This window comes from Anser cygnoides, chromosome 11 (genome assembly GCF_040182565.1).
Source record: "Anser cygnoides isolate HZ-2024a breed goose chromosome 11, Taihu_goose_T2T_genome, whole genome shotgun sequence".
NCBI lineage: Eukaryota > Metazoa > Chordata > Aves > Anseriformes > Anatidae > Anser > Anser cygnoides.
The window spans coordinates 341681-366515 of NC_089883.1; the positions used below are offsets into that span (position 1 = coordinate 341681).

Sequence of the window (24835 nt, forward strand, 5' to 3'; positions counted from 1 at the left end):
TGTTGTGTCTGGGAGCGCGGCTGCGAGCGGAGCCTCCTGAGCCTCGCAGCGCGCAGCCCCCGCGGCTGTCCCAGCCCCGCGCGCCGGGGCCCGGAGCCTGCCTGGCGCGGGGCTGCCGTGCTGCGAGTAAACACTGCCTGATCGATTGGGTGCCTCTCGGTGTCCGTCTGCCATCGCTGCCTTCTGTTTGGTTTTCTCAGCTGTTTGTGAGGGTCCCAGCCCTACCTCCCCAGCTTCTCCGCTCTGCTGCCGGTTGTCTCCCAGCACTGTGGTGGTCCTGCTGCGCCCCCGAGCCCACCTTCAGGCTGGAGGTGCCTGTGAGCAGGGAGGGGTGCTGCCCCACCACCGCCCTGCCCACCGCAAAGCACTGGCCCACGGGCGGTGTCACCATTGGAGCTTGTGCAATCTCTGCAACAGAAAGCCAAAAATTGACCTGATTTTTCTGTGAAAGTAGGTTTCTATTGATTGTGGTGTGTGGCTCAGCAGGGCAAGCCATGGGACACTGTGTGGCACGGGACATCGTGTGGCACGGGATGCCTCGTGGGCAGCTGCTGGGCAGCTGGCGGGTGCCGTGCACTGGGAGTCACACACAGAGCTCCCGGCAACTCCTGGAGTGTGCTGATGCTACCAAGTAAAGGCCACCAAACTCAGTGAGGCGTTTGAGAGGAGGGTTTGCGGTCCTTGCACACCCTGCCACGGCAACTACTGCACCCCTCCACTGTCCCCTGCAGGCAGCAGCTGAGGAGGAAGCTCTGAGCAGCTCCCCAGCTTTCAGAGGGTCAGCAGCCGCTCCGATCCCGGGGGGCTGCTGGCAGCAGGTCCCGCTCTGCGCTCCGGCTGCTCCCAGCTGAGCGGTGTTGTCTTTGGCAGGAGGGGCGATCGGCTGTGCCTGTCCAAGGCTAACAGTTTGTGCAAGAGAGATGTGCTTCCTGCTCTCCTGCCCTGGAGCACCGAGATAAAGTGACAAGGGGTCCTTTGTCAGCTCCTCTCCCCACAGCCCGAGGTGCCGCAGGGCCAGGTGGAGCAGCTTTGTCCCCTGCCTGGGCGCAGCCCGCGGCTCCTGGAGGAGGCACCTGAGGTAAGGCCCGGGCAGGGGCAGGGGCGGGGGCAGTGGCAGACGTGGGACGTGCCAGACCCATATATCTGGGTCGCACACGGAGGGCCCGGGGCAGCAGGAGGCTGTGCAGCGCGGCGGAGGCCGGGAGCGAGCGCTTCAGGGCGCGAGGGCCCCAGGCTGCCCCAGCCCCGCAGCTCGCGCGGCCGGCCGGGACCCTCTGGGGCAGTCGTGGGGGGCACCGGGCGGCCTGCAGCCCCTGCTCCGGGCACCGGGCTGTAACCGGGCGCTGCCCTGCAGAATTAACCTAGTTTAGCAAAGAAAACTGCCCTGTGCCAGATTTTCTGGGCTGTTCTCGGCATCTCAGTTACCAAGGTGACTGTTTCCTGTGCGATTGCTAATGCTTCATATCTCGATCATGATATCTCGGTGACTTCCTTTTCTCTGTGAGATGTGCGACCTGCTCCTATCCTGGGCTTCTCCAAGCCCCTTCTGAAGCGTGCAGGATTCAGGTCAGTTGGGGTTCTGCTGCTTTTTTTTCTCGCACTGCCTTTCGCATCGCTCTTGGACACGCAGACCCCGTGTGGGGGGACTGCGGCGGGTCGGTGTCTGGGAAGCAGCGAGGCCGGGACGACCGGCGTTCACTTCTCGCCTTTCCTCCCGGCACCTGGATCGGCCGCGGAGGCTTTTTCCGACGGCCGGACCCGGTGGTTTCCAGCCCGAACGCTCCTGGGCTTCCGCGGGTGCCTCCCGGACGCTTTCTCCGCCGGGCTGCTCCGCGCCAGCCCGGGGCCGCACCGCGGCGCTCCCAGCCGGGCCCGAGGCCGCGCTGCCGCCGGGCCCCCCCCCCCCCGCTCCCCGCTCCCCGCTCCCCGGGCCGGGCCGAGCCGCTCCCTGCGTGCGGGCCCGCGGCCCGCCCGTGCGCCCGGGGGCGCGGAGCAGCCGCCTGCCGGGCGCCCTCCGCGGCGGGGCCGGGCCCCGGGAGCCCCCGGCCGGCGGCGGCGGCGGGGGCCGCGCGGGGGGTTGCGGCCCGAGCCCCGGCTCTCGCGGCGCCCCGGGGCCCGGCGGGGGCCGCGGCGGCGGCGGCGCCGGTGCGGGCGGGGCGGGCGGCGGTGACGGCATCCGGCGGCGCCCGGCGGAGCGGCGGCCGGGCCGGGCTGCGCCGCGCCGGGCCGTGGCGGGCCGGGCCGGGCCGGGCCGAGCCGAGCCGAGCGGAGCGGAGCGGGGCCGAGCGGGGCGCGCAGCCCGCGCCGAGCGGGGCCGAGCGGGGCGGGGCGGCGGCGCTGACAGCTGTAAACAAGCGGCCCCGCGGCCGCCCCGCCGCCCCTGCCTGGGCCGGGCCCGGCTCCGGGGCGGGCGCTCGGGGCTGCCCCGCGCCGTGACGCTGCGCCGCCGCCAGAAGGGCCGGGCCGCCGGCGGGACGGGAGCGGGCGGCGCCGCCGCGGTAAGGGCGCGGGGCCGGGGCCGGGGCCGGGGCCGGGCTTTGACAGCTGGGGCGGGACGCGCGGGGCCGCCGCCCGGCCGGGAGCGGGGGGCGGGGGGCGGGGGGGTGCCGCCGCCGCCCGGTGCCCCTCGTCCCGGAGCGCGGCCGGAGCGCTCCGCGCCGCACCCGGGGCTGCGCTCGGCCGGGGCCGGACCGCGGCGGGGCCGGGCCGCGGGGAGCCGTGCAGCCGCCCCGGGCTCGCCGTGTCGCGGCCTGCGGCAGCGGGGCTCGGCCCGCAGCGAGCCGCCGGGCTCCGGCAGCCCCGGGACGGGGCCGGGCGCGATCGCTCCGGGGCTGCGGGTGCGGGGCAGAGCCCGGCCCCCGTCCGTCCGTGCCCGCGGCTCTCCCCGCTCCTGCCCGCGGGCACCGGGCAGCGCGGGGAAGGCAGCCCTGCCCCGGCGGGCGCGGGCACGGGGCTGCGGGCGGCCGGGCTCCAAGCGCCGTGCGGCGCCGCGGCTTCGTCCGCACGTGGAGCGGCCCCGCCGGGAGCGTGGGGGGGACCGCGGGTACCGGGGACCCTCGGGAGGGGCCGGGGGGCTGGCGCGGAGCCGCGCCGTGTGTCCTCGCCGCCCGTTATTTCCCTTCCCCGGGGCTCACGGAGTCTTTCCCGCTGCGATTCGGGCCGTGGCACGACCCGGGGACTGGGGCTCCTCGGCGGCCTCCGGCGGGTGCTGGCCGCTCTGGGTGCCTTGGCAGGGCCACCTCTGGCCTCTCGCCACCAGGTATCTCCCGGCTGCGGTGTGCCTGCCGGAGGTGACGGCGGACCCCTTTCCCTGTTTCCTTTCTTTTTGGGGATGAGTCACACCGGTGTCAGCACGTTGTGCTCCTGGGGAAGGGCAGAGCTGAGCTGCGGATGGTGACAGGCAGCGCGCTGCTTGTGACTGCTGCCAGGCGCGGCTGGGTCCATGGCTGGCAGATGAGGTGCTGGGGTCTGGGGCTCTGCCGACCAGGGAGCAAAGGCTCTTGCTGGCTTTGCTCCTTCCAACCTCTCGTTTTCCCCTGCTGCAGCTGGTGTGGTTCTATCCCGGCGTCCCATGTGTCCCCATAGCCCCGGAAGCACCCCACTGTGCCCAGAGTTCCCCATGTTCAGCCCGTCCGGGCCTGGTCCCTGCTCACAGCCCACAGCTCAGCCCCAGGCACGGCAGGGTGCAGCTCGCTGCCGGCACTTCCCTCCCAGGGGCAGGAGCCGCAGCCTGGGGCATCTCCTCGTGCCCCCCATGGCACCGGGCAGGCAGGGCTCCCCTCCCGGTTGCTCAGAGCTCCATGCCCAGACCCACCCCTCTGGGTTGGAGAAGGGGCTCCTGTCTGCAGCAGGCTCCAGCAGCAGGAGGCACAGCCTCCATTTCCTCGCCTCCTTCCGCGCCCGGCTCCCCTCCCGGTCTGCCTCCCGTGTTTGTGAGCGCAAAGCATAAGTACACATTGGGCAACAGGAGAGGTAAACAGCAGCTCCGCGCTGGGGCTGGCCGCTGCGGAGCTCCGCGGGCAGCCCTGGGGCCAGCAGGGCCCTGCGTCGCGTGCAGCCAGCGGAGCCCCCAGCCCGGCCCACGGGGCGAGGAGGGCCGCGTCCCGGCCGGCTCTGACCGCTCTCCATCTCCCTGCAGGTTGTGCTGCTGTCCCGGCCGCCCCACGCCCGCTGCCGCAGCTCCGTCCCCATGGTCTGTCGGGCTGAGCGGGGGCCGGCAGGGCAGAGCGGGGCCGCAGGGCACTGACACGGGGCGGACGCCGGATCTGCCGCTGCCTGGACCCTTGTGCTCCCGGTAGAGGAACCCCGATACTCTGATGGATCTGAGGCCCTGCTCGCTGCTCCTGCTCTGGACTCTGCTGGTTGCCCTTGTTCTCCTGGCCCAAGAGGTGTTGGCCCAGCGTATTTACACCAACACCTGGGCCGTGCTCGTCCCTGCGGGGCCCCAGGAGGCTGACAGGCTGGCCAGGAAGCATGGATTCCTCAACCTGGGCCCGGTAAGTCCCTCGCTTCCCCCTCCCCACAGAAGCAGTGTCCCCGCTGGCTCTGCTGCTGTATGGGCAGGGGCTGGGCTCAGCCCCACTGCCGGCGGGTGGCTCTGCCTGGGAGGCCGGGCCCCTGTGTTTGTGCTGGTTCACTGCAGCCGTCTGGCACCCACGGTGGTGGTGGTGGCTGGCTGGGGCCGCAGCCTCCCCATCAGCGACACAGCCTGGTGGCACGGCACGGCAGGCTCTGCCTGCTGGAGGTGGAAGGAGGAAAAGCCCATCTCGGGGCGAGGCAGCTGGGAGAGCTGCGCGTTGATGGAGGAGGGAAGGGCTCCAGGTGCATCTCCCAGTTCCTGCCCATGCTCCCCATGGCGAGCGGTGCCTGAGCGTGGTGCAGCCTCCTGCTTCAGTGGAGCCTGAGGGTTTTTGACAGCAGCCATGTGTCCTTGGCCCTAGAGCTGCCCTTCACAAGCCCTGTGTCAGCAGGTCCCCACCGCTCTCGGCTTTCTCTGCCCTCAGTCAGTGCAGTGATGGTGCTGTGCTCTGCAGTGCCGTGGGCAGGACGTGTGGCCCTGTTGTGTCTTGTCTCTGCTGGCTGACCAACACCTCTTGAGCTGCTGTCACAGCGCTGTTCCCGCTGCCCAGGGCCCTGCAGTGCTGTCCTGGGCACCGCACTGTGGGCAGCGTGGGGCCCTGGGCTGGTGGCAGCTGGGTGCCCAGCGCGTGGAGCCTGGGGTGCGACCCAGGCCCAGCCTGCCGCCCTGGGGGCCTGATGGGTCTGTGGAGCAGGGGGCTGGCTCTGGGACAGCCCCCACAGGCGGGAGCAGCTCTGCTCTCCTTTGCCTAGCAAAGCAGAGCCTTCGCGGTTCTGCCGGCACCCTGCTGTGCGGTGGGGATGCTGGGGCTGCGAGGGGCTGTGGTGCCGTGACTGCCCCCGGCACAGGGACCCCGCTGTCCCAGAGCCCTGTGAGCCAGGCACTGCGCCGGGCCATGCTGGCTCTGGCAGGAAGGAAGCAAGGGGTGAAATCCCAGAGGAAGTTGCACAACTCATGGCTGCGGTGTCAGGACCTCGCTGTGAGCCAGCTGCTGGGAGCGTGGGGAGGGTGGCCGCTGCGGGAGCCAGCGGGTGCGCCTCATCCTGCTGCCCAAGAGCAGCCCTGGCACAGCTGTGGGGGGCAGCAGGGCTCTGGTTAGGAGAGCCCCAAGCCCTCCAGGGTGTGTGTTGGAGGACAGATCTGTGTCCTGCTCCATAAGAGGAGATTTGGGCATGTCCAGCTGGGCCAGGTCTCTGCCAAGTCTGCTGGGAGTGGGGCACAGGGCTCAGCTGCTCTCCACTACGGCATTTTCTGCCGTGCTGCCTCTGCACCCGTCCTGTCTGCTGCCATGGGGCCCCGGGATCTGGGCCAGGGCCGAGGGGGCACCAAGCTCTGTGGCCACGTCTCTGCCTGCCTGCGGATGCCCCACGGTGTGGTGCAGAGCCTGGGGCTGTGTTGGGAGGCTCAGCACAAGGTCTGGCTGGGCAGCACGCGCCACCTGCCCCGCAGCCAGAGGCCGGCACCTTTCCTTGGCCCTGCCAGCTGCCGAGCTCTGGCGGAGCAGGAGCACGACCCTTGTAGTGAGCCGTCAGCTCAGGCTGCAGCAGGGGGTGTGGGCCCGAGCACGTTTCTCCCGTCCTGGAGCCTGTCCCGGTGCCTGCGCTGAGGCACGAGGCCAGGCTGGCCTGGGGAGCCGGCTCCCCAGTGGGGGTGTCTGAGCGGGGCCTGGGGAGCTGGCGCGGCTGGGACAGGATGCGGCAGGCAGCCCGGAGGAGGCGGGGAGGAGCGGGCGCTTCTGGCCGTGCCCCAGGGAGAGGCCCCTGGGGTCCATATCTGGGAGGATCCCAGCCCCCGCGTGGTGCCTGGATGCTGTCCTCAGAAGCACATCGGCCTGGTGTCCTCCCTGCCCGCAGAGCCTGGGTGGGCAGTGGCTGCAGCACTGGAGGGCCAGGGGAGGGCCAGCGGGCTTCGGCAGCTGCCTGGAGGTGCTGGGACCTGGTCTGTAACTCGTGGCCGCTTGCCCAGTGCCAGTGGCCTTGCAGCTGACCAAGAGGACAGTGTCTGGGGGGTGTGGGTCAGAGGCGAGGGTCAGATGCCCTGGTGAGGTGGGAGCGCGGTTGTTTGTGCCGCCAGGGCTGGTGCAGAGGAGGGGGACACAGGAGGCACAGGTCTGAGCAGGAGATGGGCAGTAACGGGGGGAGGCACCGCTGCTGGGGCTGATCTCGGGTGAGCTGGCACCGTTCCCCATGGGGTCGGCGCTGCCACCCAGCTCGTGGGCGTCATGGGGACGCGCGGGGCCGGGGGCGGCTCTGCCCTTGCTGAGGACAGGGACTGCGGGGGATTAGGGTGTCAGCATGTGGGCTGGCCGGCTCCTGGCTGCTACCGCAGCATGTGTGCAGACCTAATCCAGCCCAGTCACCGGGCAGAGCCGAGATCTGCTGGCAGAACAATCGGGGCTCTGTTCGTGCCCCTGGAGGGGTGAGGGTGCTGGGGGAGCCAGCCTGGCGTGGAAGCTTTTTGCCCCAGCACAGCCCCAAGTGCTACGAGCAGTTGGGCATCCCGGGCTGGACTAGGGGGCACAGCGTCCTGTGGGGATGTGCTCCCCCGTGACCCTGGGGGCGCTGGGGGTGCGGTGCCACCCTGGCAGGCGGGCTGCTGGCTGCACGGGGCTCCACCTGCCTGTGCCCTGCAGGGAAGGCTGCAGAGCAGTCGTGTCTCAGCCTCCCCTCACGGCAGCAGCAGCACCCAGCTGCCGGTCGGTGACAGGGAGCGAGGCCCCACGTCACAGGCACCATGCCTCGGGGTGCCGGTGTGATCTGTGGCTTCCCCGGATAGCGCCGGCCGGCACAGCGTGGGCTCACTTGCCCACTGCGTTGTCCCTGCCACGAGCTCCCTCCCTGCCACAGAGCCTGCTCCAGGGGCAGGCACACGGAAGGGAGCGGGGCCCCGTGCTGGCAGCCAGAGGCATCGCCTGCCCGCAGCAGCCTGCCCTGGCAATGGAGCCGTGGACACAAGCTGTGCCCCTGGTGTCCCGCTCCTGCTGTCCTGTGCCACCAGCGCTGGGCTGCCACGAGCTGAGTCCGTTCCCAGTCCTGCCCGTGGGCTGGTGCACGGGGGGAGGTGGTTGCTCCTCTGGGCAGGGGCTTGTCCTGCCGGCACTCGGCCCCTGGGCAGGAGCAGGGGTGCACTGGTCCTGCTGCAGGTCGGGGGTGTGTTCCCTCGCCCTGCGGAGCCTCCGGGCGAAGTGCGGGACTTCGGGACTGCTGCCCTGGGGCTGCGGGTGCCTCGTGGCTGGGCAGGGCTCCCCTCCTCCCCCTGCTTAGCGTGGGCTGGCTGCGCGGTGGCCAGGACCATGTCGCATCTGCAGGGCTCTGATAAGCTTTTGGGCTTTCCTTAAAGGTAACCAAGTTGTTGTGCCTCAGCCTGAGGGTCTGGGGTGGGCAGAGGGAGGGATGTCCCCTCCCCGTGCTCCCGCAGCCCTCGCCAGCCCGGGTGGGGGGGTCCTGCCCGCAGCTGCTGCCCAGGGGGCCGGGGGGCACGCAGCCCCTCTCCCATCCCGAGCAGGCGGCTGGGCTGGGAGGGCTGGGCTGCTGCAGCCAGGCCAGCCTCCGGGACGTGCAGGAGGGGATGAGGAAATGGCAGGACTGGAGAGGGCTTCAGGGTTTAAAAATAACCCGCAGGGAGGCTGTGCGGCCTCCTGGGCCAGCTGGGGCTGTGCTGACGTCCTGTCCCTCCCCAGAGCCACCCCCTCGTGCGTGGGGGCAGAGCTGGGACCAGTGCTGCCCAGCTCCTTGGCTGATGCTGCCTCCTCCCGGGGGGGTGGTGGTGGGCAGAAAAGCCGTTGTGACCCAGGACTGACACACAGGTCAGAAACCAGTGCTCTCCCTACCAGGGCAGCAGCTTTGTTGGACCGTGTGGGACTTACTGCCACTGCGGGTAGGGGTTCCACGGGCAGCCCTGGGGTGCAGGTTGCTGGTGAGGGACAGGGAACCGGGGAGGCTGTGCTCTTGCATCCATCCTGCTCCTCTCTGCTCCAGATTTTTGGCGACTACTACCACTTTCGGCACAGCGGCGTGGTGAAGCGCTCCCTCTCTCCCCACCAGCCCTGGCACAGCCGTTTGGCGCGGGAGCCGCAGGTGGGTGCAGCGTGGCGGGCGGCCGGCTGTGCTCGTGGGGCCCTCACAGCCAGCGGCGTGGCAGGATGGCAGCGATCGCCGTGCCCTGGCTGCGGCCCAGGGGCCGGGCGCGCTCGCCAGGCGTCCTGAGCCCTGCACAATGGGCGTGCGGCCCGGCGGCTGCCAGGCTCTTGCTGCTCAGCGGAGCTCGGTGCCCTGCCCTGCCTGCTCCGCTGGAGCAGAGCCTGTGTCAGCGGGGCTGGCGCAGCGGGCGGGGAGGCCGGGAGGACCCGGGGCTGGCGGGCCCCTGGGATGCCGTGGCGGCGATGCGGGGAGGTGCTGGCGGCTCCCTGGAGGGCACGGGTGGGAGGAGGGCAGGCAGGAGCAGCGGGAGCCCCACGCGCTTTCTGCCCTAGGTGCACTGGCTGGAGCAGCAGGTGGCAAAGCGCAGGACCAAGAGAGACGTTTTCATGGAGCCCACTGACCCCAAGTTCCCTCAGCAGTGGTACCTGGTGAGTGCTGGGGGGGGGGGGGAGGTGGCACCCGAGGGAGGGCTGCCAGGCCGCTGCTGCCAGCCAGGCTGGGGAGGAGGACGAGGAAGAGGAAGGGCTGAGGCCGCAGCCCTACATCGTGTCACTGGGGAAGAGGATGCATGTGCCCTGCTGGGGCGCTGGCAGTCGGGGCAGCTGCCCCTTGCCTGTCTCAGAAGCTGGGTCTGTGCCTGCACTGCCTGCCCCTGCACCGAGCCCGGGTGCTGGCACAAGCCTGCCTCAGCACAGGGAGCTGTGTCTGTGGGACGCAGGCACCCTCTGGGACTCAGCCCCATTTCTGAGCGCCCTCCTCAGCCAGCCGCGTGCTCTGTGCAAAACTCCCATGGGATTTCCTCACCCCCACGGCACAGCAGAGAGCAGGGCAAAGGCTGCCTTTACAGATGGGTCTGGAGGGGCCTGCACACCCCGCTCCCAGCGCCAGCAGTTGGACATAGCTGACAACGTCAGGGCTTCTTTTGGCAGTACAACACCAACCAGCGGGACCTGAATGTGCGTCAGGCCTGGGAGCAGGGCTACACGGGCAAGGGCATTGTGGTTTCCATCCTGGATGATGGCATCGAGAAGAACCACCCTGACTTAGAAGCCAACTATGTAAGTGTGGGGCAATCCCTGGGTGGTGCACAGGAGCCTGCGCAGGGGCTGGTGTCTGCTCATTGCATCCCCAGAGCTGCATGGCACAGGGCTTGTGCCTGCTGTGGGGGTGTGGGGGGCAGCAGCGGTGGTGGGCCTGGAGCCTGCACCCTGCTCAGCTCCGTGCTGGGGCACACGGTGCAGGCATGGCCCCAGGGCGGTAGGGCTTGCTGGCCAGGGCACAGCCTCTGACTGCCAGGTCTGCCTTCCAGGATCCAGGGGCAAGCTTTGATGTCAATGACCAGGACCCAGACCCGCAGCCCCGTTACACTCAGATGAATGACAACAGGTGAGGCTGGCAGAGCCCAGATGCGGCAGGGACTCAGCAGGCAGCATCAGCCCTGACAGATTTTGGGAGGGTGCCGGGGTGATGGCACTTCTGCCCCATGGAGACCCCCCTGCCTCCCTTTCTGACACGAGCTGCATCCCTTGGGGCTGCCTGGAACCAGAGCAGACCGCTGAGTGCCCCCTGCCCCAGAGCTCTGCGGGGTGGGCTCAGCAGGCCTTTGTTGGCAGCCTGGTTTGGGGAGGGGTGGGGGTGGAGGCGGCCTGGACGCTGCCCCCGGCTGCAGCTGGTACCCAGCGCCGTGTTCCTCGCTCCCCGCCGAGTGCCCTTGGTTCTGTTCTACCTGCAGGCACGGCACGCGCTGCGCCGGGGAAGTCGCTGCCGTGGCCAACAATGGGATCTGCGGTGTCGGCGTGGCTTACAACGCGCGGATCGGAGGTGGGTGCCACCCTGTCCTGCATCGAGTGCAGAGCCCGTGCTCGGCTCCGCGGGTGCCTGCGACCTCGGCGCTGCTGCCAAGGCAGCGGACAGCCCGCGGCACCGGCCGGCAGCAGGCGGAGAGCCGTCCCCAGTGGCACCGCTGCCCTGCGGAGCGCGGCCGCCCAGCCCAGTCCCGTCGCCTGTGACATCTGCTCTCTGGCCCTAGGCGTGCGCATGCTGGATGGGGAGGTGACTGATGCAGTGGAGGCCCATTCCCTGGGCCTCAATCCCAACCACATCCACATCTACAGTGCCAGCTGGGGCCCAGAGGACGACGGCAAGACCGTGGATGGCCCAGCCCGGCTGGCGGAGGAGGCTTTCTTCCGAGGAGTCAGCCAGGTGAGCAGCAGAATTTGCTGGGGCCCAGCTGAGCTCCTGTGCCTGCCCCGGTGGCTCTGGGTGGCCGGGCAGCCCCGGCTGTCCCGGCCGTCCCGCCGTGAGTCGTCTTTCAGCCCGGCCCTGGGATCAGGCTCTGTTGGTTTTTCCGGTTCTTCCTGTGCGATGGCTCTGAGTCAGGGCTCCTCCTGCGCAGGGTGCTCCCCCTGCCACCCGTGCTCCCTGCTCAGGAAGCTCCCAGGAAGCCTGGTGCGGGGACCATCCCTCCTTCCTCCCCAGAGTCCCGTTCTGGTTCTGCCTTGTTCCGTGCCAGCTGCTCGCCCTCTCCTCCGCCTGTCCTTCCCCTCGCTGTCCTCAGCTGCTGTCAGCTCTGTCGTGGCGTGGCTGCGGCGCAGCCCACGTGGCTCAGCTGTGCTGTGTTCTGCCTGGGATTCCCTGCACGGAAATGCTGGCGTGCTGTGTGGGGTGTGCTGGCGAATCCCCCTGCTGTGCTGTGCCAGCTCTGCTGCACACGCTGTGAATGGAGCCGTGGCGTTCAGGGGTTCAGCAGCTGGCTGGGAACGCTCTGTGGAGCTCCCACGGGGCTGCCGGGTAGCTGCAAGTCCCATGTACACAAACCCCTCGTAGCCAGCCAAGCAGAGAAAGGCACCGGTTCTTGCAAAGTCCTCTGCTTGTGTTGCCTCTGCAGAGCTGCTTTGTCCACCTCTTCCTGTAACTCGGCAGCAGCAGGGCATGGCTGTGCCGGGGCCCAGGCCAGCAGCCGGCCGGGAACATCCCTGGGGCCCCATCTGCGTCTGCTCGGTGTTGCCGACTCAGACCCAAGCTCTGCGGGGCCAGGGCTGTCTGCTTGTGCCCTGGCTCCCACGTGGCGCCTTCCGCTCTGCCGTGACGCGGGCGACGTGTGGGCACCGGTCCTCACTGTGCCTCTGTTGTTAGGGCCGAGGGGGGCTGGGCTCCATCTTCGTCTGGGCGTCCGGGAACGGGGGCCGCGAGCACGACAGCTGCAACTGTGACGGTTACACCAACAGCATCTACACGCTGTCCATCAGCAGCACCACGCAGTACGGTAACGTGCCCTGGTACAGCGAGGCCTGCTCCTCCACCCTCGCCACCACCTACAGCAGTGGCAACCAGAACGAGAAGCAGATTGTGAGTGCGCCGCGGGGTCTGCGGGGCTGAGCGTGTGGGAGCTGAGCCGGCGGCAGGGGCACAGCAACCCCTACCCGGGGCCCTTCCTTGCAGGTGACGACTGACCTGAGGCAGAAGTGCACCGAGTCGCACACAGGGACGTCAGCCTCGGCACCCCTCGCTGCCGGCATCATCGCCCTTGCCCTGGAAGCAAAGTAAGGCTGAGCACAGTGGGGCCGGTCTGGGGAGCCCTGCACGAGCCCGTGGGGCTGGGGCCGGCCGGGCGCTGGCACCTGAGCCTCGCCTCTCCCCGCAGCAAGAACCTGACGTGGCGGGACATGCAGCACCTGGTGGTGCAGACCTCAAAGCCAGCCCACCTCAACGCCAACGACTGGGTCACCAACGGGGTCGGCCGCAAAGGTACCGGGGTGCTGGGAGGGGGCCGCGGCAGCCCCGGGGCGCGGGAGGCGGGGGGGCCCCGGGGGCGGCGCTGACCCTGCTCTTCCCGCAGTCAGCCACTCCTACGGCTACGGGCTGCTGGATGCCGGGGCCATGGTGAGCCTGGCCAGGAACTGGACCACGGTGGGACCGCAGAGGAAATGTGTCATCGACGTCCTCACAGAGCCCAAGTAAGGGCTGATGAGCCCAGGCAGGCGCTGCCCAGCAGCCAGCAACGGCAGGGGCTGGGGGGATGCTCGGCCCCAGGTGGGGAGTGTGTGGGGGTGCTTGGGGCTGAGCCGCGCCCCGAGCCCTGCGTCCCCTGGGCCACCCTCCTGTGGGGGCTGGGGCAGGGCCAGGGAGCACAGCTCGTGGCCGCCCGGCTCTGGATGCTGACCGCTGCTGGGCTGGGCCGGGCACAGCCGGGAGGCGGCCGCGCTGTGGTTTTGGGAGCAGCCAGCACAAGCCATCATCAGACAGAGGGGCTTTCAGGGGTCAGACAGAAGCTCCTTTTATTCCCACTTGGCTGCTGCCACCTCAGCAGTGTCTGCCCGGTCTCGTGTGCAGCTGGGGCAGTCCCAGGCCCTGGGGGGGCAGCCCTTGGGCATGGGGGGGCTGGGCCCCGTCTGCGCCTGCTGCCCTGCCCCTTCCCCTGGGACCCGGCCCCAGTGAGCAGGCGCCGGCCCAGGTCCTGCACGTCCCGAGCAGCCAGCCCCTTGTGACCGGAGTCCTGTGCCAGCGCCAGGGCTGTGCCCGGGCAGCCGCACACGAGCGGCAGGACGGGGATGGCCGTGCCCATCCAGCCCTGGCTGCGCTCTGCAGGGGTGGAGCTGGCCCCTGGCTGGTGAAGAAAGGCCCCATTCATGGCTGGCACAGAGCGGTGATTCAGCACGCACTCAGCAGAGCAAAGCCCTCCGCGCTCCTGGTTCCCCGGGACCTGGGGTGAGCCGCGTGCGGCAGCAAGGCTGCACCGCTCGGGGCCGTCTGCTTCCTGCGCCCCGTGCTGGCGGCGGGGAGCTGCTGTCAGCTGCTCCGTCACTGTCTCCAGCTCCACCGCCTGCTCGCGGCACCGCTCAGTGCAGGGCCGGAGAGCAGCTGAACACCCCTGGAGTACGTGCAAAGCCCTGCAGCGGGGAGTAGGTCAGGGGCGCCCTGGTACAGCCTCCATGAGGTGGGGTTGGGTTCACTCTTGCCATTCCTTGGCAGGGACATCGGGAAGCGCCTGGAGGTACGGCGGAAAGTAGATGCCTGCCTGGGGAAGGCCAACTATATCAGCCGGCTGGAGCACGCGCAGGCCAGGCTGACGCTGTCCTATAACCGTCGGGGGGACCTCGCCATCCACCTCGTCAGTCCCATGGGCACCCGCTCCACCCTGCTGGCCTCCAGGTAGTCGCCGGGGCCGCGGGATGCTCCAGAGCTGGCACAGGTGGTCCCCAGGATGCCATCGTGTACCTCTCTCCCCAGGCCCCATGACTACTCAGCTGATGGCTTCAATGACTGGGCCTTCATGACGACGCACTCGTGGGATGAGGACCCCTCCGGGGACTGGTTGCTGGAGATCGAGAACACCAGTGACGCCAACAACTATGGTAGGGGTGGGCTTGCTGCTTCGCCCCGAGCCTACTGTGGGAGTGGGAGCAACTCCTGTGCCTGGTGTACACCTCGTGCCCCTGAGCAGGGCGGGCTGCTGGCTCCTGACGCTCTGCGGCGACCTGGGTGGGCAGTGGTGTGGCTGGGCGCACGGGGAGGGGACACGGCTGCTCTGGGGTGGTGAGGGTGGGTCTGAGGTGGTCCGTCCCTGCGCTTGGGCGCTCCCTGTCTGTGCTTTGGGGAGGGGCCCCTGCAGGCTCCCCTGGTGCAGGGGTCTGCCAGGCAGAGGCACAGCACTGCCGTCTCCGCACAGCCCGCAGTGGGGGCCGGTGCAAGCCCTCCCCCTGCACCCATCCTGTCGGCACGTTGGTGGGCCTCACTCCGCCTCATTTCAGGCACGCTGACCAAGTTCACGCTGGTGCTGTATGGGACGGCCACCGACTCCCCCAGCCTCTCCAACCAGCTGGAGAGCAGCGGCTGCAAGACCCTGACCCCCAGCCAGACGTGTGTGGGTGAGTGCCAGGCGCTGGGGGGGGGGGCAGGCGCACGGGTGGCCCTCCGGTGTGCTGACCCTGCCTCTCCCGCAGTCTGTGAGGAGGGGTACTACCTGCACCAGAAGAGCTGCCTGAAGCGCTGCCCCCCTGGCTTCGCACCCGGCGTCCAGAGCACGCACTACAGCCTGGAGAACAGCGTGGAGCCCATCGCGCCCCACCTCTGCCTGCCCTGCCACCCCTCCTGCGCCACCTGCGCGGGGCCTGGCCCCAACCAGTGCCTGACCTGCCCCGCACACTCACACTTCAGCAGCCTAGACCTCTCCTGCTCCCACCAGACGCAGAGCAGCCGCGCGTCCCCCGCCCTGGCAGAGGGCGAGGGGCTGGCCGAGGCCCCCCCTGCAGCCAACTTGCCCATCCTCATCGCCAGCCTCAGCTGCGTCTTCATCGTCATCATCTTTGTCACCGTCTTCCTGGTGCTGCAGGCGCGCTCGGGCTTCAGCCTGCGGGGCGTGAAGGTCTACGCCCTGGACAGCGGGATCATCTCCTACAAGGGGCTGCCCTCTGACATCTGGCAGGAGGAGGGCCCCTCCGAGTCGGACGGTGAGGAGTACGAGGCCCACAACGAGAGGACTGCCTTCATCAGAGACCAAAGTGCCCTTTGATGAGCCCTCCCGCCCCTCCCTCCTCCCTGCCCAGCGCCGCGGGGCAGGGGCAGGCGAGGCCGAGGGGCCCCGGACTCTGCCCCCGTCCCCCTCCGCGCCGTGGCGGCCTGGGGCTCCCCGCCGCCAGCACCGTCCCTCAGCCCTGGCCTGGGGGGGCAGGCACGGCCCTGCCGGCACCGTCCTCAGCTTGGCGCCGTCCCTGCCTTGCACCATCTCTCACGGCCCCGTGTCCACCCCGCACCCCAGGCCCGTGGGTTGGGTGACAGCGGGACCCTGGTGCTTGCTGGCCCTGTGCTGGCAGCCACGTTCCTTGTCCCGGGCAGGCGGCTGCTGCTGGGGACCGTGCGTGTGTGCGGGGGGGCAGTGCCCGGGCTCCCCCCCGTTGTTGCTGCAGTGGGGCCGGTGGCGCAGGGGCGGCTCTGTCCCTGCGGGCTGAGCCAAGCCTGGGGCATGGCGCCCTCTGCGCGGCCGCCCTGAGCACACCCTGGGGCTCTGCCTGCCACCCCTGTCCCCTGTTGCTCCCTGGCTCCCCGCCACCTACCCAGGGCCTGTCTGCCTCCACCCGTGCCCGTCAACAGCAATAATGGCCAGGCCTCAGCCTCTGCTGCCCGCTTGCCCGCTGCCTGCCCGTCCCACCACAGCCACGGCCGCCTGCAGCGCGGATGGAGCCCCCTGTGCCAGAAAGCAGGGGCAGGGCAGCGCCTCCCCTTGTGCCCGAGGCTGGGCACCCAGCGAGGGGAGGGACCCCCTGCCCTGGGGGGCAGCCCCAGCCCCCCCCATTTTGCCCCTGGGCAGGGCCCTGTGTGCTGCCGGCCGGCTCGGTCAGGCAGCGCTGGTGCCTGCCTGTGCCCTGGCTCTGCCTGCGCGCTGCCTGTACCGGGCAGAGCCCGGCAGCCCCGGCCCCCCTGCTCCTGCCCCCCGACGTGCCTTGCCCCCACTTGGTGACAATCCGTTCTGCTCCCCGCCAGAGCCCCCGGCACTGCCTGCCCTCAGCCCATGCCCTGCGGGGTGGGGGCCGGTGCCGCCAGCCCCTTCGCCGCCCGCCGCCACCGCCGCGCACCGGGGCTGCGGCACGGGCTCCTGCCTGCCCCGTGCCCGCGCCAGTCCCAGCTCCTCACAGACGGAGCTGCCGGCAGGGGGGCCACAGGACTATTTTTCTATAATAACTTTTTGGTGCACAGTAATTTTTTCTTGTAATTTAATCAGCCGGGAGCTGCCTCCTGAGCCTGTTTTTAATTTAATGGATGTGGATATAACGCTAGAGAGACTGAGTTATTAAATGTTCAGAACTATGCAAACCAGCCCCGCTGCCCGAGCTCTGTGTCCTGCAGCGGGGGGGCCTCGGGCAGGCACCCTGGGGCCCATGGAGGCGCGGGGCCGGGGGCCCCCGGCAGCCCCGTGCTGTGGTCCGCAGCCGCAAGAGGGGGCCCCGGGCAGGTGCCGGGCAGGGAGCGCTGGGCTGAGCCGGGGGTGCGGGGGGGCCTTGCCGGGGTCCCCCGGCTCAGAGCGCTGCGGAGCCCGGCTGCTCGCTGCCCACGGTAGCGGCGCTGCTGGATGGGGCCCTGCGGCTCTGGGTCCCCGCGTGGGCTCGGTCCAGGACGGAGAAGCACCCCCGGAGGCGAGGAGCCCTGCAGAGCTGCGGGCTGTGGCAGGAGCTGCGCTGCACGGGGCCGCTGTCTGGGGCTGCGGTGAGGACGTGGCACCCAGGCGGTGACCGTCACCCTCACCTGAGTGACGGGAAGCAGCTGCTTATCGCAAACCCGCAGAGGAGCTAATTTTGGAACCGGCTCTAGTGAGCAGAGGGGGGCAACAGGCCGGAGAGCTCGCGTTGCTTTCCTGCAGCATGTGGGCTGCGTCCCTCTACTGCAGCCCTGGGGACAGCTCAGCTCGCGTGCTGCAGCCCCCGTGCCCAGCGCAGCCCCTGCAGCCACAGTGTGTTGCCTGCCGCCAGCCCGGGCTGGACCCAGCCCTTCTCTCAGCCTTCTCAGCCTTCTCCACCTGGGGCTGAGCTGCGTGGGACGGGCAGAGCCCGCCGTGGGGGCTGTCGGAGGCAGGGGGACAGCCCTGAGCGGTCTTCTTTGGGTGCTTGCTCAGAGGCTGCTCCTCTCTGCAGATCCCCTCGTGCCGTCCCAGCCGTGGCGTCTTCCTGTGGTCAGGAGCGAGTTCCCTGCTGCGTGCACGCAGCTGCGGGAGCTTTCCCTTTCTCGCTCCCCTGCCAGGCTGGGCAGGGGACACGTCCCGGCTGCCCCTCGGCCGAGGGCTGCGCTGGGCAGAGCCAACAGCCGCAGTGACGGTGCCGTGGGGGGGTCAGACGGGGGCCAGCCCCACGGGGCAGCGCAGCGCTGGGCCCTGCAGGCTGTGGGACAGTGGATGGAGGATGTGAAACTGGGTGAGCTGCAGCGCAGCCCGCAGCAACCTTCCTGCTGCAGGCAGTGGTCAGGGCTGCTGGGGAGCGAGGGCTTCTGCTGGCTTCTGCAATCACGGTCGCTCACGGAGCCTCACAGCCTGGCTGCCCTGACTAGCCAGGTGTGGTGGGGTCAGGCCCCAGCCCCTGGCTCGGGGTACCCGGTGTCCCCCGTGCCAGCCCCATGCACGTGGGGAAAGCCTGCGCTGTCTGGGAGAAGCCAGGGGATGCTGGAGGGGTGCTGGGGCGGGGAGAAGCAGCCCCTCAGCCCAGCTGGCAGAACACTTGCTGATCTTGTGGAAGCGCTGAGTGCCTCTGGAGCAGGTGGTGCAGGGGGTACTGCTGGTGCAGCTCACGCAGAAAACAAACAGATTCCTGGGCAGGGTTTGGGACCGGGGCAGAGGGGGCTGGAAGGAGGTGAGCGTGTGCTGCAGGACAGAGCAGCTGCAGTGCTGCTGCTGGTAGAGCTGCTCTGCCCCTGAAACGTGCTGTGAAAAAACACTGTTTCCAGGGAGACTGGCACTGACCGTGCCCAGGGGCCGCAGCAGCACTTAGTGCAGAGCCCTGCTGTGGCGTCGCGGTGTTCCTCGACGTGACCACCCGGGCATCGCTCAGCTGCGGGAAGGCAAGTCAGGAAAACCTTTCTATGTGCTTTTTCCCACAACTTCCTCAAGAAGTGGAATCGGCTCGAACGCGTCTTGCAGGTGACTGTGACACCACTTTGGGGCCGGGGGACCCCTGCCTGGCTGCAGGAGGAGCCCCACGAGGCAGCTGAGCCAACCTGGGCTGAGCTGCAGCTGGAGACTGTGCGGTGGCACCGCGGCACAGCTGAGGCAAGGAAGGGGCCCGGGCTCCTGCAGGGACAAATCCTGATGGTGCAAGGCCCTGGTGCCTGGCCGCTGGAAGGGGCGCCGGAGCTGGGGGCTGCCCAGCAGCTTCGGGGCTGTGTGCTGGAGTCAGCCTCGAACACGGGGGACCGGCAGGGAGGGGAGGAAGCGCAGGAAATCTCGCAATGGCTGTATGGTCAGCACAGGGTTTCCTGTTCCTCTCTGGGAGCCGGAGCTGCGCCAGGTCCAGATTGCACCGGCCCCAGCCCCGGGAGCACACCAGCGCCAGCTCCGTGGCCGGGACCTCGCGGCACACACAGGTTGGAGGGAAGGGGACCCCTTTGTGGGGCTGGGGGGGTCATGGCCCTGTTCTTGTGCGGGGTTGTAGTCTGCGTGGGGACATCCTGCCCTGCATGGAGCCAGGCTCCAGCACCCTCCTGCTGCTGGCTGTGCCCTCGCTGCTGGGCTGTGCACCCTGGGACCACGCCTGGGCTGAATTCAGCTCCTGCTGGCCATGCCAGAGTTCTGTGCGCAGGGACAGGTCCAGGCTTGGCACTGTCCCCCGCGGCTCAGTGCCCTGTCCCCCTCTTGCTGGCCTCCTGCCCGTGCCCTGGCCCCTGGGTGCTCTCCTGCCCCAGTGTGCCCAGCTGCCCCCGGCACGGGCACAGGGAGTGGGGCAGGATAGGGCCAGAGCTGCCGGAGCCCCATGGGGCCGGTGCTCCCGGCCTTGCGGCACGCGGCAAGGCAGCGCTGGATTTTGACCCCACGCTTCCTCCTCCCTGGCATTGCCCCGCCGTGGGCCCCCGCTGCTGCGGCGCGTTGGGCACACTCAGCCCTCCCAGCTGCTTCTAATGCCTTTTGCGAGGCAGATTGTGGAGGGTGCTGGTGACTCTGCCCCCCGCTGTGGGGCTGCCCTGGGCACCGCATGCCTGCCGTGGGGAGATGGGTGAGGGGGCATCGGAGGCAAAGGGCCCTGCCCACAGGCGAGCTCAACGCAGAGTGCAGGGTAGCAGCCACGTCTCAGGCTGCCCTACTGCTCTGCAGCCTCGTCCCACCAGGACCACGGTGCCATGGGCTTCGGGCCGGAGCTGTGGAGCCCGCAGGGGCACAGCGCGCTGCTGCGGCTGCAGGACAGTGAGCTGCGCCTCCTGGAGCTGATGAAGAAGTGGATGTCGCAGCGGGCCAAGAGTGATCGGGAGTACGCGGGGATGTTGCACCACATGTTGTCCCAGCTGGAGAAGCAGGAGGGCTCTGGGCAGCTCCGTGCTGGTGACCACGGAGGCCAGATTGGGGAGGTAGGGACGTTAGGGTGTGGGAGCACACCCCACAGACCCGGCACGTTGCCAGAGGGTGGCCGTCCCTGCTCCATCCCTGATACCCTGTCCCCCCAGTCGTGGTGGGTGCTGGTGAGCCAGACAGAGACGCTGAGCCAGACCCTGCGGCGGCACGCAGAGGAGCTGGCAGCGGGGCCGCTGGCCAAGCTGAGCCTGCTCATCCGCGACAAGCAGCAGCTCCGCAAGGCCTTCAGCGAGCAGTGGCAGCAGCTCAGCCAGGAGTACGCCCGGGTAGGCAGGACCCTGTGCGGGCAGCTGGGGGGCTTGGGCCCTCGCCCCGGCCCCGCTCCGCTGAGGGTGCCTCGTCCTGCAGACCACCCAGCAGGAGATGGAGAAGCTGAAGGCGCAGTACCGCAGCCTGGTGCGTGACAGCACCCAGGCCAAGCGCAAGTACCAGGAGGCCAGCAAAGGTGGGTGGCAGCCCCGTACTGTCCTGACACATCCCCCAGCCTCGTCCTGCTGTGCCCTCTTCTCCCTGATCCCCGGTTCTCCTCGGGCCCCACCGCGGGATCAGGGATGCCTGGAGCCACGGCAGCCCCACGGGACCCATGGGCACAACCTCGGTGGGCCTGGGAGCTTGGGGGGATGCACTGGGAACTGTGGTGCCAGGGCAGCGGGTGCCCCCATGGCCTCTCCTCGCAGACAGGGAGAGGGAAAAGGCGAAGGAGAAGTACGTGCGCAGCCTCTGGAAACTCTACGCCCTGCACAACCAGTACGTGCTGGCTGTGCAGGCGGCCGCGCTGCACCACCACCACCACTACCAGCGGGCGCTGCCCAGCCTCCACGAGTCCCTCTACAGCCTGCAGCAGGAGATGGTCCTCACTCTGTAAGAGCCCTGCCACCCCTCCTGGCACCCCCTTGCTTCTGCACCCCTGTTCCCCTTGAGAACCAGCGATGCTCCCTCCCCCTGCTGGAGCCCCCAGCCACACAGGCACTGTCCTTGCCCTGCTGCCTGTGCCACGCACCCCCTTCCTCTGGCACCACAGCCATCACGGATGGGGCAGCTCGGGGCCCTTCCCCAGCACCTCATGCGGGGCAGGGGCTGAGGGGACACCGGGACCAGGCGGCTTGGGCAGTGCGGGGCCAAGCCTGGGCTGCGGGGGGTACGGAAGGCCGGGCAGCCCCCAGCACCCATGTCCCTGCAGGAAGGAGATACTCGGGGAGTACTACAGCATCAGCAGCCTGGTGCAGGAGGACGTGCTGGCCGTACACCAGGAAATTGCCCGTGCTATTGAAGCGATCAACCCTGCCACTGAGTACAGCAGCTTTGTCCAGTGCCACAGGTAGAGATGGCGTGGCCGCGGGCACCGCACCGGGTACGGCCCTGCAGGGGGTGGGCATGGGCACAGCGGAGCAGAGGGCAGCTCTGTGCCGGGTGCCCGCAGGTATGGCTGCGAGGTGCCGCCAGCCGTCACCTTTGATGAGAACTTGCTGGAGGAGACGGAGAGCCTGGCGCCAGGGGAGCTGCAGCTGAACGAGCTGACTGTCGAGAGCGTCCAGCACTCGTGAGCGGGGCCGGGCCGCAGGCGGGGGGCAGGCTGGCGGGCTCATGGCTCAGCGCCCACCCAACACCCGTGTCTCTTGCAGCCTGACGTCCCTCGAGGAGGAGCTGGCGGCCACCACAGAGACTGTGAGCAGCAAGGAGCAGCGGGTGCGGGAGCTGCAGGCTGAGATCCAGGGCGAGGAGCAGGGGCTGAGACCCGGGGAGCGGTGAGGTGCAGGGGGGGCGATGGGGCTGGGGCTGAGGTGGCAGGGGCTGACCCCGCTGCATCCCGTCCCCAGGGTGCACTTGCTGAGCAAGCGCCAGGGGCTGCAAGAAGCCCAGCAGCAGCTCCAGGGCTGCCTCTGCACCCAGGCCAAGCTGCAGGCACAGCGGGATGTGCTGGCCAACAAGCTGGCAGAGCTGGGCTCCGGAGATCCCCTGCCTGCCCTGCCTCTGCAGGAGGACCGGCACTCAGTCTCCTCTGTGGTGAGTCCTCCCCACAGTGCTCCGGGAGACACGGGGCTGGGTTACACCGGGTTCTGGTGGCCCCACGCAGGGTGCCTGTGGGGGAACAGCTCACACTTTTCCCCAGGAGCAGGAACGCAGCGGGGCCACTGCGCTGGAGACCCTCAAGAACCACATCTCGGGCATCTTCAGCCCCAAGTTCTCGGTGAGACCCTGGGCACCTCCAGCCACCCTGCCCTGCCCAGCCACCTTGTCAAACCTCCCAGCCCCTCGGCACCCCCTGTCCTCTCCTGTCTTGCCCCACAGCCCCGCTCCATGCTGCTCTCCAGCCCCTCTCCGCACCCTGCACAAGCCCCTCTGGACCCTGCTGTCCCTGCCCCTGGGGGAATGACCGGTCTTGTTCTGTCCCCATCCAGCTGCCACCCCCAGTGCCCCTCATCCCGGAGGTGCAGAAGCCGCTGTGCCAGCAGGTCTGGTATCATGGGGCCATCCCACGCTCAGAGGTGCAGGAACTGCTGAGCTGCAGCGGGGACTTCCTGGTGCGGGAGAGCCAGGGGAAGCAGGAGTATGTGCTCAGCGTGCTGTGGGACGGGCAGCCCCGGCACTTCATCATCCAGGCTGCCGATGTGAGTGACCGCAGGCGGGGGTGGCACTGGGAGCGGCCCCTGCAGTGGGCAGATGTTGGGGCCCTACCCAGGCCCTGCCCTGGCTGTGCAGCCACAGGGACGCTGGTGTTAATGCACAGGATGTGTGCGTACAGCTGCGAGCTGTGTGCGTGTGTCCTTGCACAGACCAAGCATGGAGCACGAGCCGTGAGCCTGCATCGTGTGTGAATGCACGCTTTTGCTGTGTGTGTGTGTGTGTGTGTGTGTGTGTGTGTGTGTGCACGCACCCCCCCATGCATGCACTCCCCCAGGTGTGCACCCCATGCATGCACGCAGGCACGACCCCGCAGCCTCCCCTCCCTGCAGAACTTGTACCGGCTGGAGGGGGACGGCTTCCCCACCATCCCGCTGCTCGTCGACCACCTCCTGCACAGCCAGCAGCCCATCACCCGCAAGAGCGGGATCATCCTGGCCAGGGCCGTGCCCAAGGTGAGGGTGGGCAGCGGGAGGCAGGCGAGAGCCCTGTGCGGGGGCGCAGCCCTGGCCCCTTCCAGCCGCCGTGACTCATCTCTGCATGAGGGAGCTGCAGGAGCAGGAGGGGATGTGGGCTGGGGCGCGCTGGGGGTGGCTCGCTGACCGCAGTGTCTGCTGCCTGCAGGACAAGTGGGTGCTCAACCACGAGGATGTGCTGCTGGGGGAGCGCATCGGCCGGGTGAGTTGGGGTGCGAGGGTCCCAGCAGGAGGGCAGGGCTGGCCGCGGGTGCGCTGTGGCAGGCTCGGCCGGTGCACCCGTGTCTCTCGGCAGGGTAACTTTGGGGAAGTCTTCAGCGGCCGCCTGCGTGCTGACAACACCCCCGTGGCTGTGAAATCCTGCCGGGAAACCCTGCCACCTGAGCTCAAGGCCAAGTTCCTGCAGGAAGCCAGGTCTGTGTGACCGTCATGCTTGTCCCGGCCCATCTGTCCTGAGGTCTCGGGGCTGCCCAAACCCCACTGGGATACAGCAGCCCTCTGGCTGGGGGCTGCGTCCCTGCACCGGCCGGGCACAGCATCCTTGGGATGCAGGTGGTGATGGAGGTGGTGTGTGCTGGGGGCAGCTGGGTCCCCATGTGCTCACGGTGCTGTTCACTGTCCCCGCAGGATCCTCAAACAGTATAACCACCCCAACATAGTCCGGCTCATCGGCGTCTGCACCCAGAAGCAGCCCATTTACATCGTCATGGAGCTGGTGCAGGGTGAGCAGCCCCATCCTGCCGCCCGTGGTGCATGTGTGTGAGCTCACCCCGGTGCAAGAGTGTGAGCTCGCTGCACGGGGCTGGGATGGCCGCCCGCCAGCTGTGCTCCTCGGTGCAGGGGGGGACTTCCTGAGCTTCCTGCGCAGCGAGGGGCCCCACCTGAAGGTGAAAGAGCTGATCAAGATGACAGAGAACGCTGCAGCAGGCATGGAGTACCTGGAGAGCAAGCGCTGCATCCACAGGTGGGCTGGGGGGGCAGCGGGGGCCGGGCAGGGCAGGGGCAGCTGGGCCCCCCCTGTCCCGGGGACAGCTGGGCGCAAGGCTGACGGCTCTGAGCCGCCCCAGGGACCTGGCTGCCCGCAACTGCCTGGTGACGGAGAAGAACATCCTGAAAATCAGCGACTTTGGGATGTCGCGGGAGGAGGAGGATGGCATCTACGCCTCCACGGGAGGCATGAAGCAGATCCCTGTGAAGTGGACTGCCCCCGAGGCACTGAATTACGGTACGGGGTGGCACCGGGCATGGCCCGGGACCTACGCAGCATACGGGGAGGGAAGGGGGGAGGCTGTGCCGGGGGACCCAGGAGTCCAGGGGGCACCGCCCGGCACCCCGCGCGTGGTGCCGGGGCGGGAGGCAGGGAGAGCCGGGGCACCCGTTGGGGCGGCGGTGACACGGGCGTCCCCCGCCGCTCGCCGCCCGGCCCACGCCGTGTCCCCAGGCCGATACAGCTCGGAGAGCGACGTCTGGAGCTTCGGGATCCTGCTGTGGGAGGCCTTCAGCCTGGGCGCCGTCCCCTACGCCAACCTCAGCAACCAGCAGACGCGCGAGGCCATCGAGCAGGGTGAGGGCGGCGGCGGGGCCGCGGGTCCCCTGCCCGGCCGTGCCCGCCGGGGCCGCGGGGGCGAGGGCCGGTGTCGCGGCCGGCCCGTCCCCAGCGCTGCCGCCCCCAGGCGTGCGGCTGGAGCCCCCCGAGCAGTGCCCCGAGGAGGTGTACCGCCTGATGCAGCGCTGCTGGGAGTACGACCCCCGGCGGCGGCCCAGCTTCGGCGCCGTCCACCAGGACCTCATCGGCATCCGCAAGCGGCACCGGTGAGGGGCAGCCCCGCGCCCCGGGGCCGTCCCGCCGGCAGCGCCCGTCCCGCGGGCGGGGCCCGCCTGGGAAGCGGGTGCCGGGGGCGGCCGGGCGGCGGCGGGCGTGCACCGGGAGGCTCCCGGGCAATAAACGTGGGCTCTGCAGCGCTGCGTCTGTCGTGGG

The 24835-nt window shown here is 69.3% G+C and overlaps 2 protein-coding genes across 4 annotated transcripts; both read left to right on the forward strand.

Moving 5' to 3' along the window:
* The first annotated feature begins 1432 nt into the window (after positions 1 to 1432).
* FURIN (furin, paired basic amino acid cleaving enzyme) lies at positions 1433 to 16530 on the forward strand. 2 transcript variants are annotated; one of them, XM_048046311.2, is made up of 16 exons: positions 1433 to 1566; positions 4139 to 4496; positions 8557 to 8655; positions 9051 to 9146; positions 9648 to 9776; positions 10028 to 10104; positions 10451 to 10539; positions 10748 to 10920; positions 11854 to 12066; positions 12160 to 12260; positions 12362 to 12465; positions 12557 to 12674; positions 13690 to 13869; positions 13948 to 14072; positions 14469 to 14585; positions 14661 to 16530. In XM_048046311.2, the coding sequence occupies exons 2-16, from the start codon at positions 4317 to 4319 to the stop codon at positions 15227 to 15229; spliced, it is 2370 nt and encodes a 789-aa protein (XP_047902268.2). In that variant the 5' UTR covers positions 1433 to 1566; positions 4139 to 4316; the 3' UTR covers positions 15230 to 16530. The 2 variants fall into 2 exon arrangements, with proteins under 2 accessions (XP_047902268.2, XP_066859700.1); XM_067003599.1 differs by lacking the exon at positions 1433 to 1566 and adding an exon at positions 2362 to 2498.
* A 2098-nt stretch (positions 16531 to 18628) lies between these two features.
* Positions 18629 to 24816, forward strand: FES (FES proto-oncogene, tyrosine kinase). Of its 2 annotated transcripts, XM_067003598.1 has the most exons (19): positions 18629 to 18780; positions 19505 to 19755; positions 19852 to 20025; positions 20108 to 20204; positions 20437 to 20620; positions 20940 to 21077; positions 21180 to 21299; positions 21382 to 21504; positions 21577 to 21763; positions 21870 to 21947; positions 22159 to 22368; positions 22714 to 22836; positions 23006 to 23059; positions 23153 to 23271; positions 23485 to 23579; positions 23698 to 23821; positions 23925 to 24082; positions 24299 to 24421; positions 24531 to 24816. In XM_067003598.1, the coding sequence occupies exons 1-19, from the start codon at positions 18654 to 18656 to the stop codon at positions 24671 to 24673; spliced, it is 2628 nt and encodes an 875-aa protein (XP_066859699.1). In that variant the 5' UTR covers positions 18629 to 18653; the 3' UTR covers positions 24674 to 24816. The 2 variants fall into 2 exon arrangements, with proteins under 2 accessions (XP_066859699.1, XP_066859698.1); XM_067003597.1 differs by having other exon boundaries at positions 23925 to 24421.
* Positions 24817 to 24835: the final 19 nt, after the last annotated feature.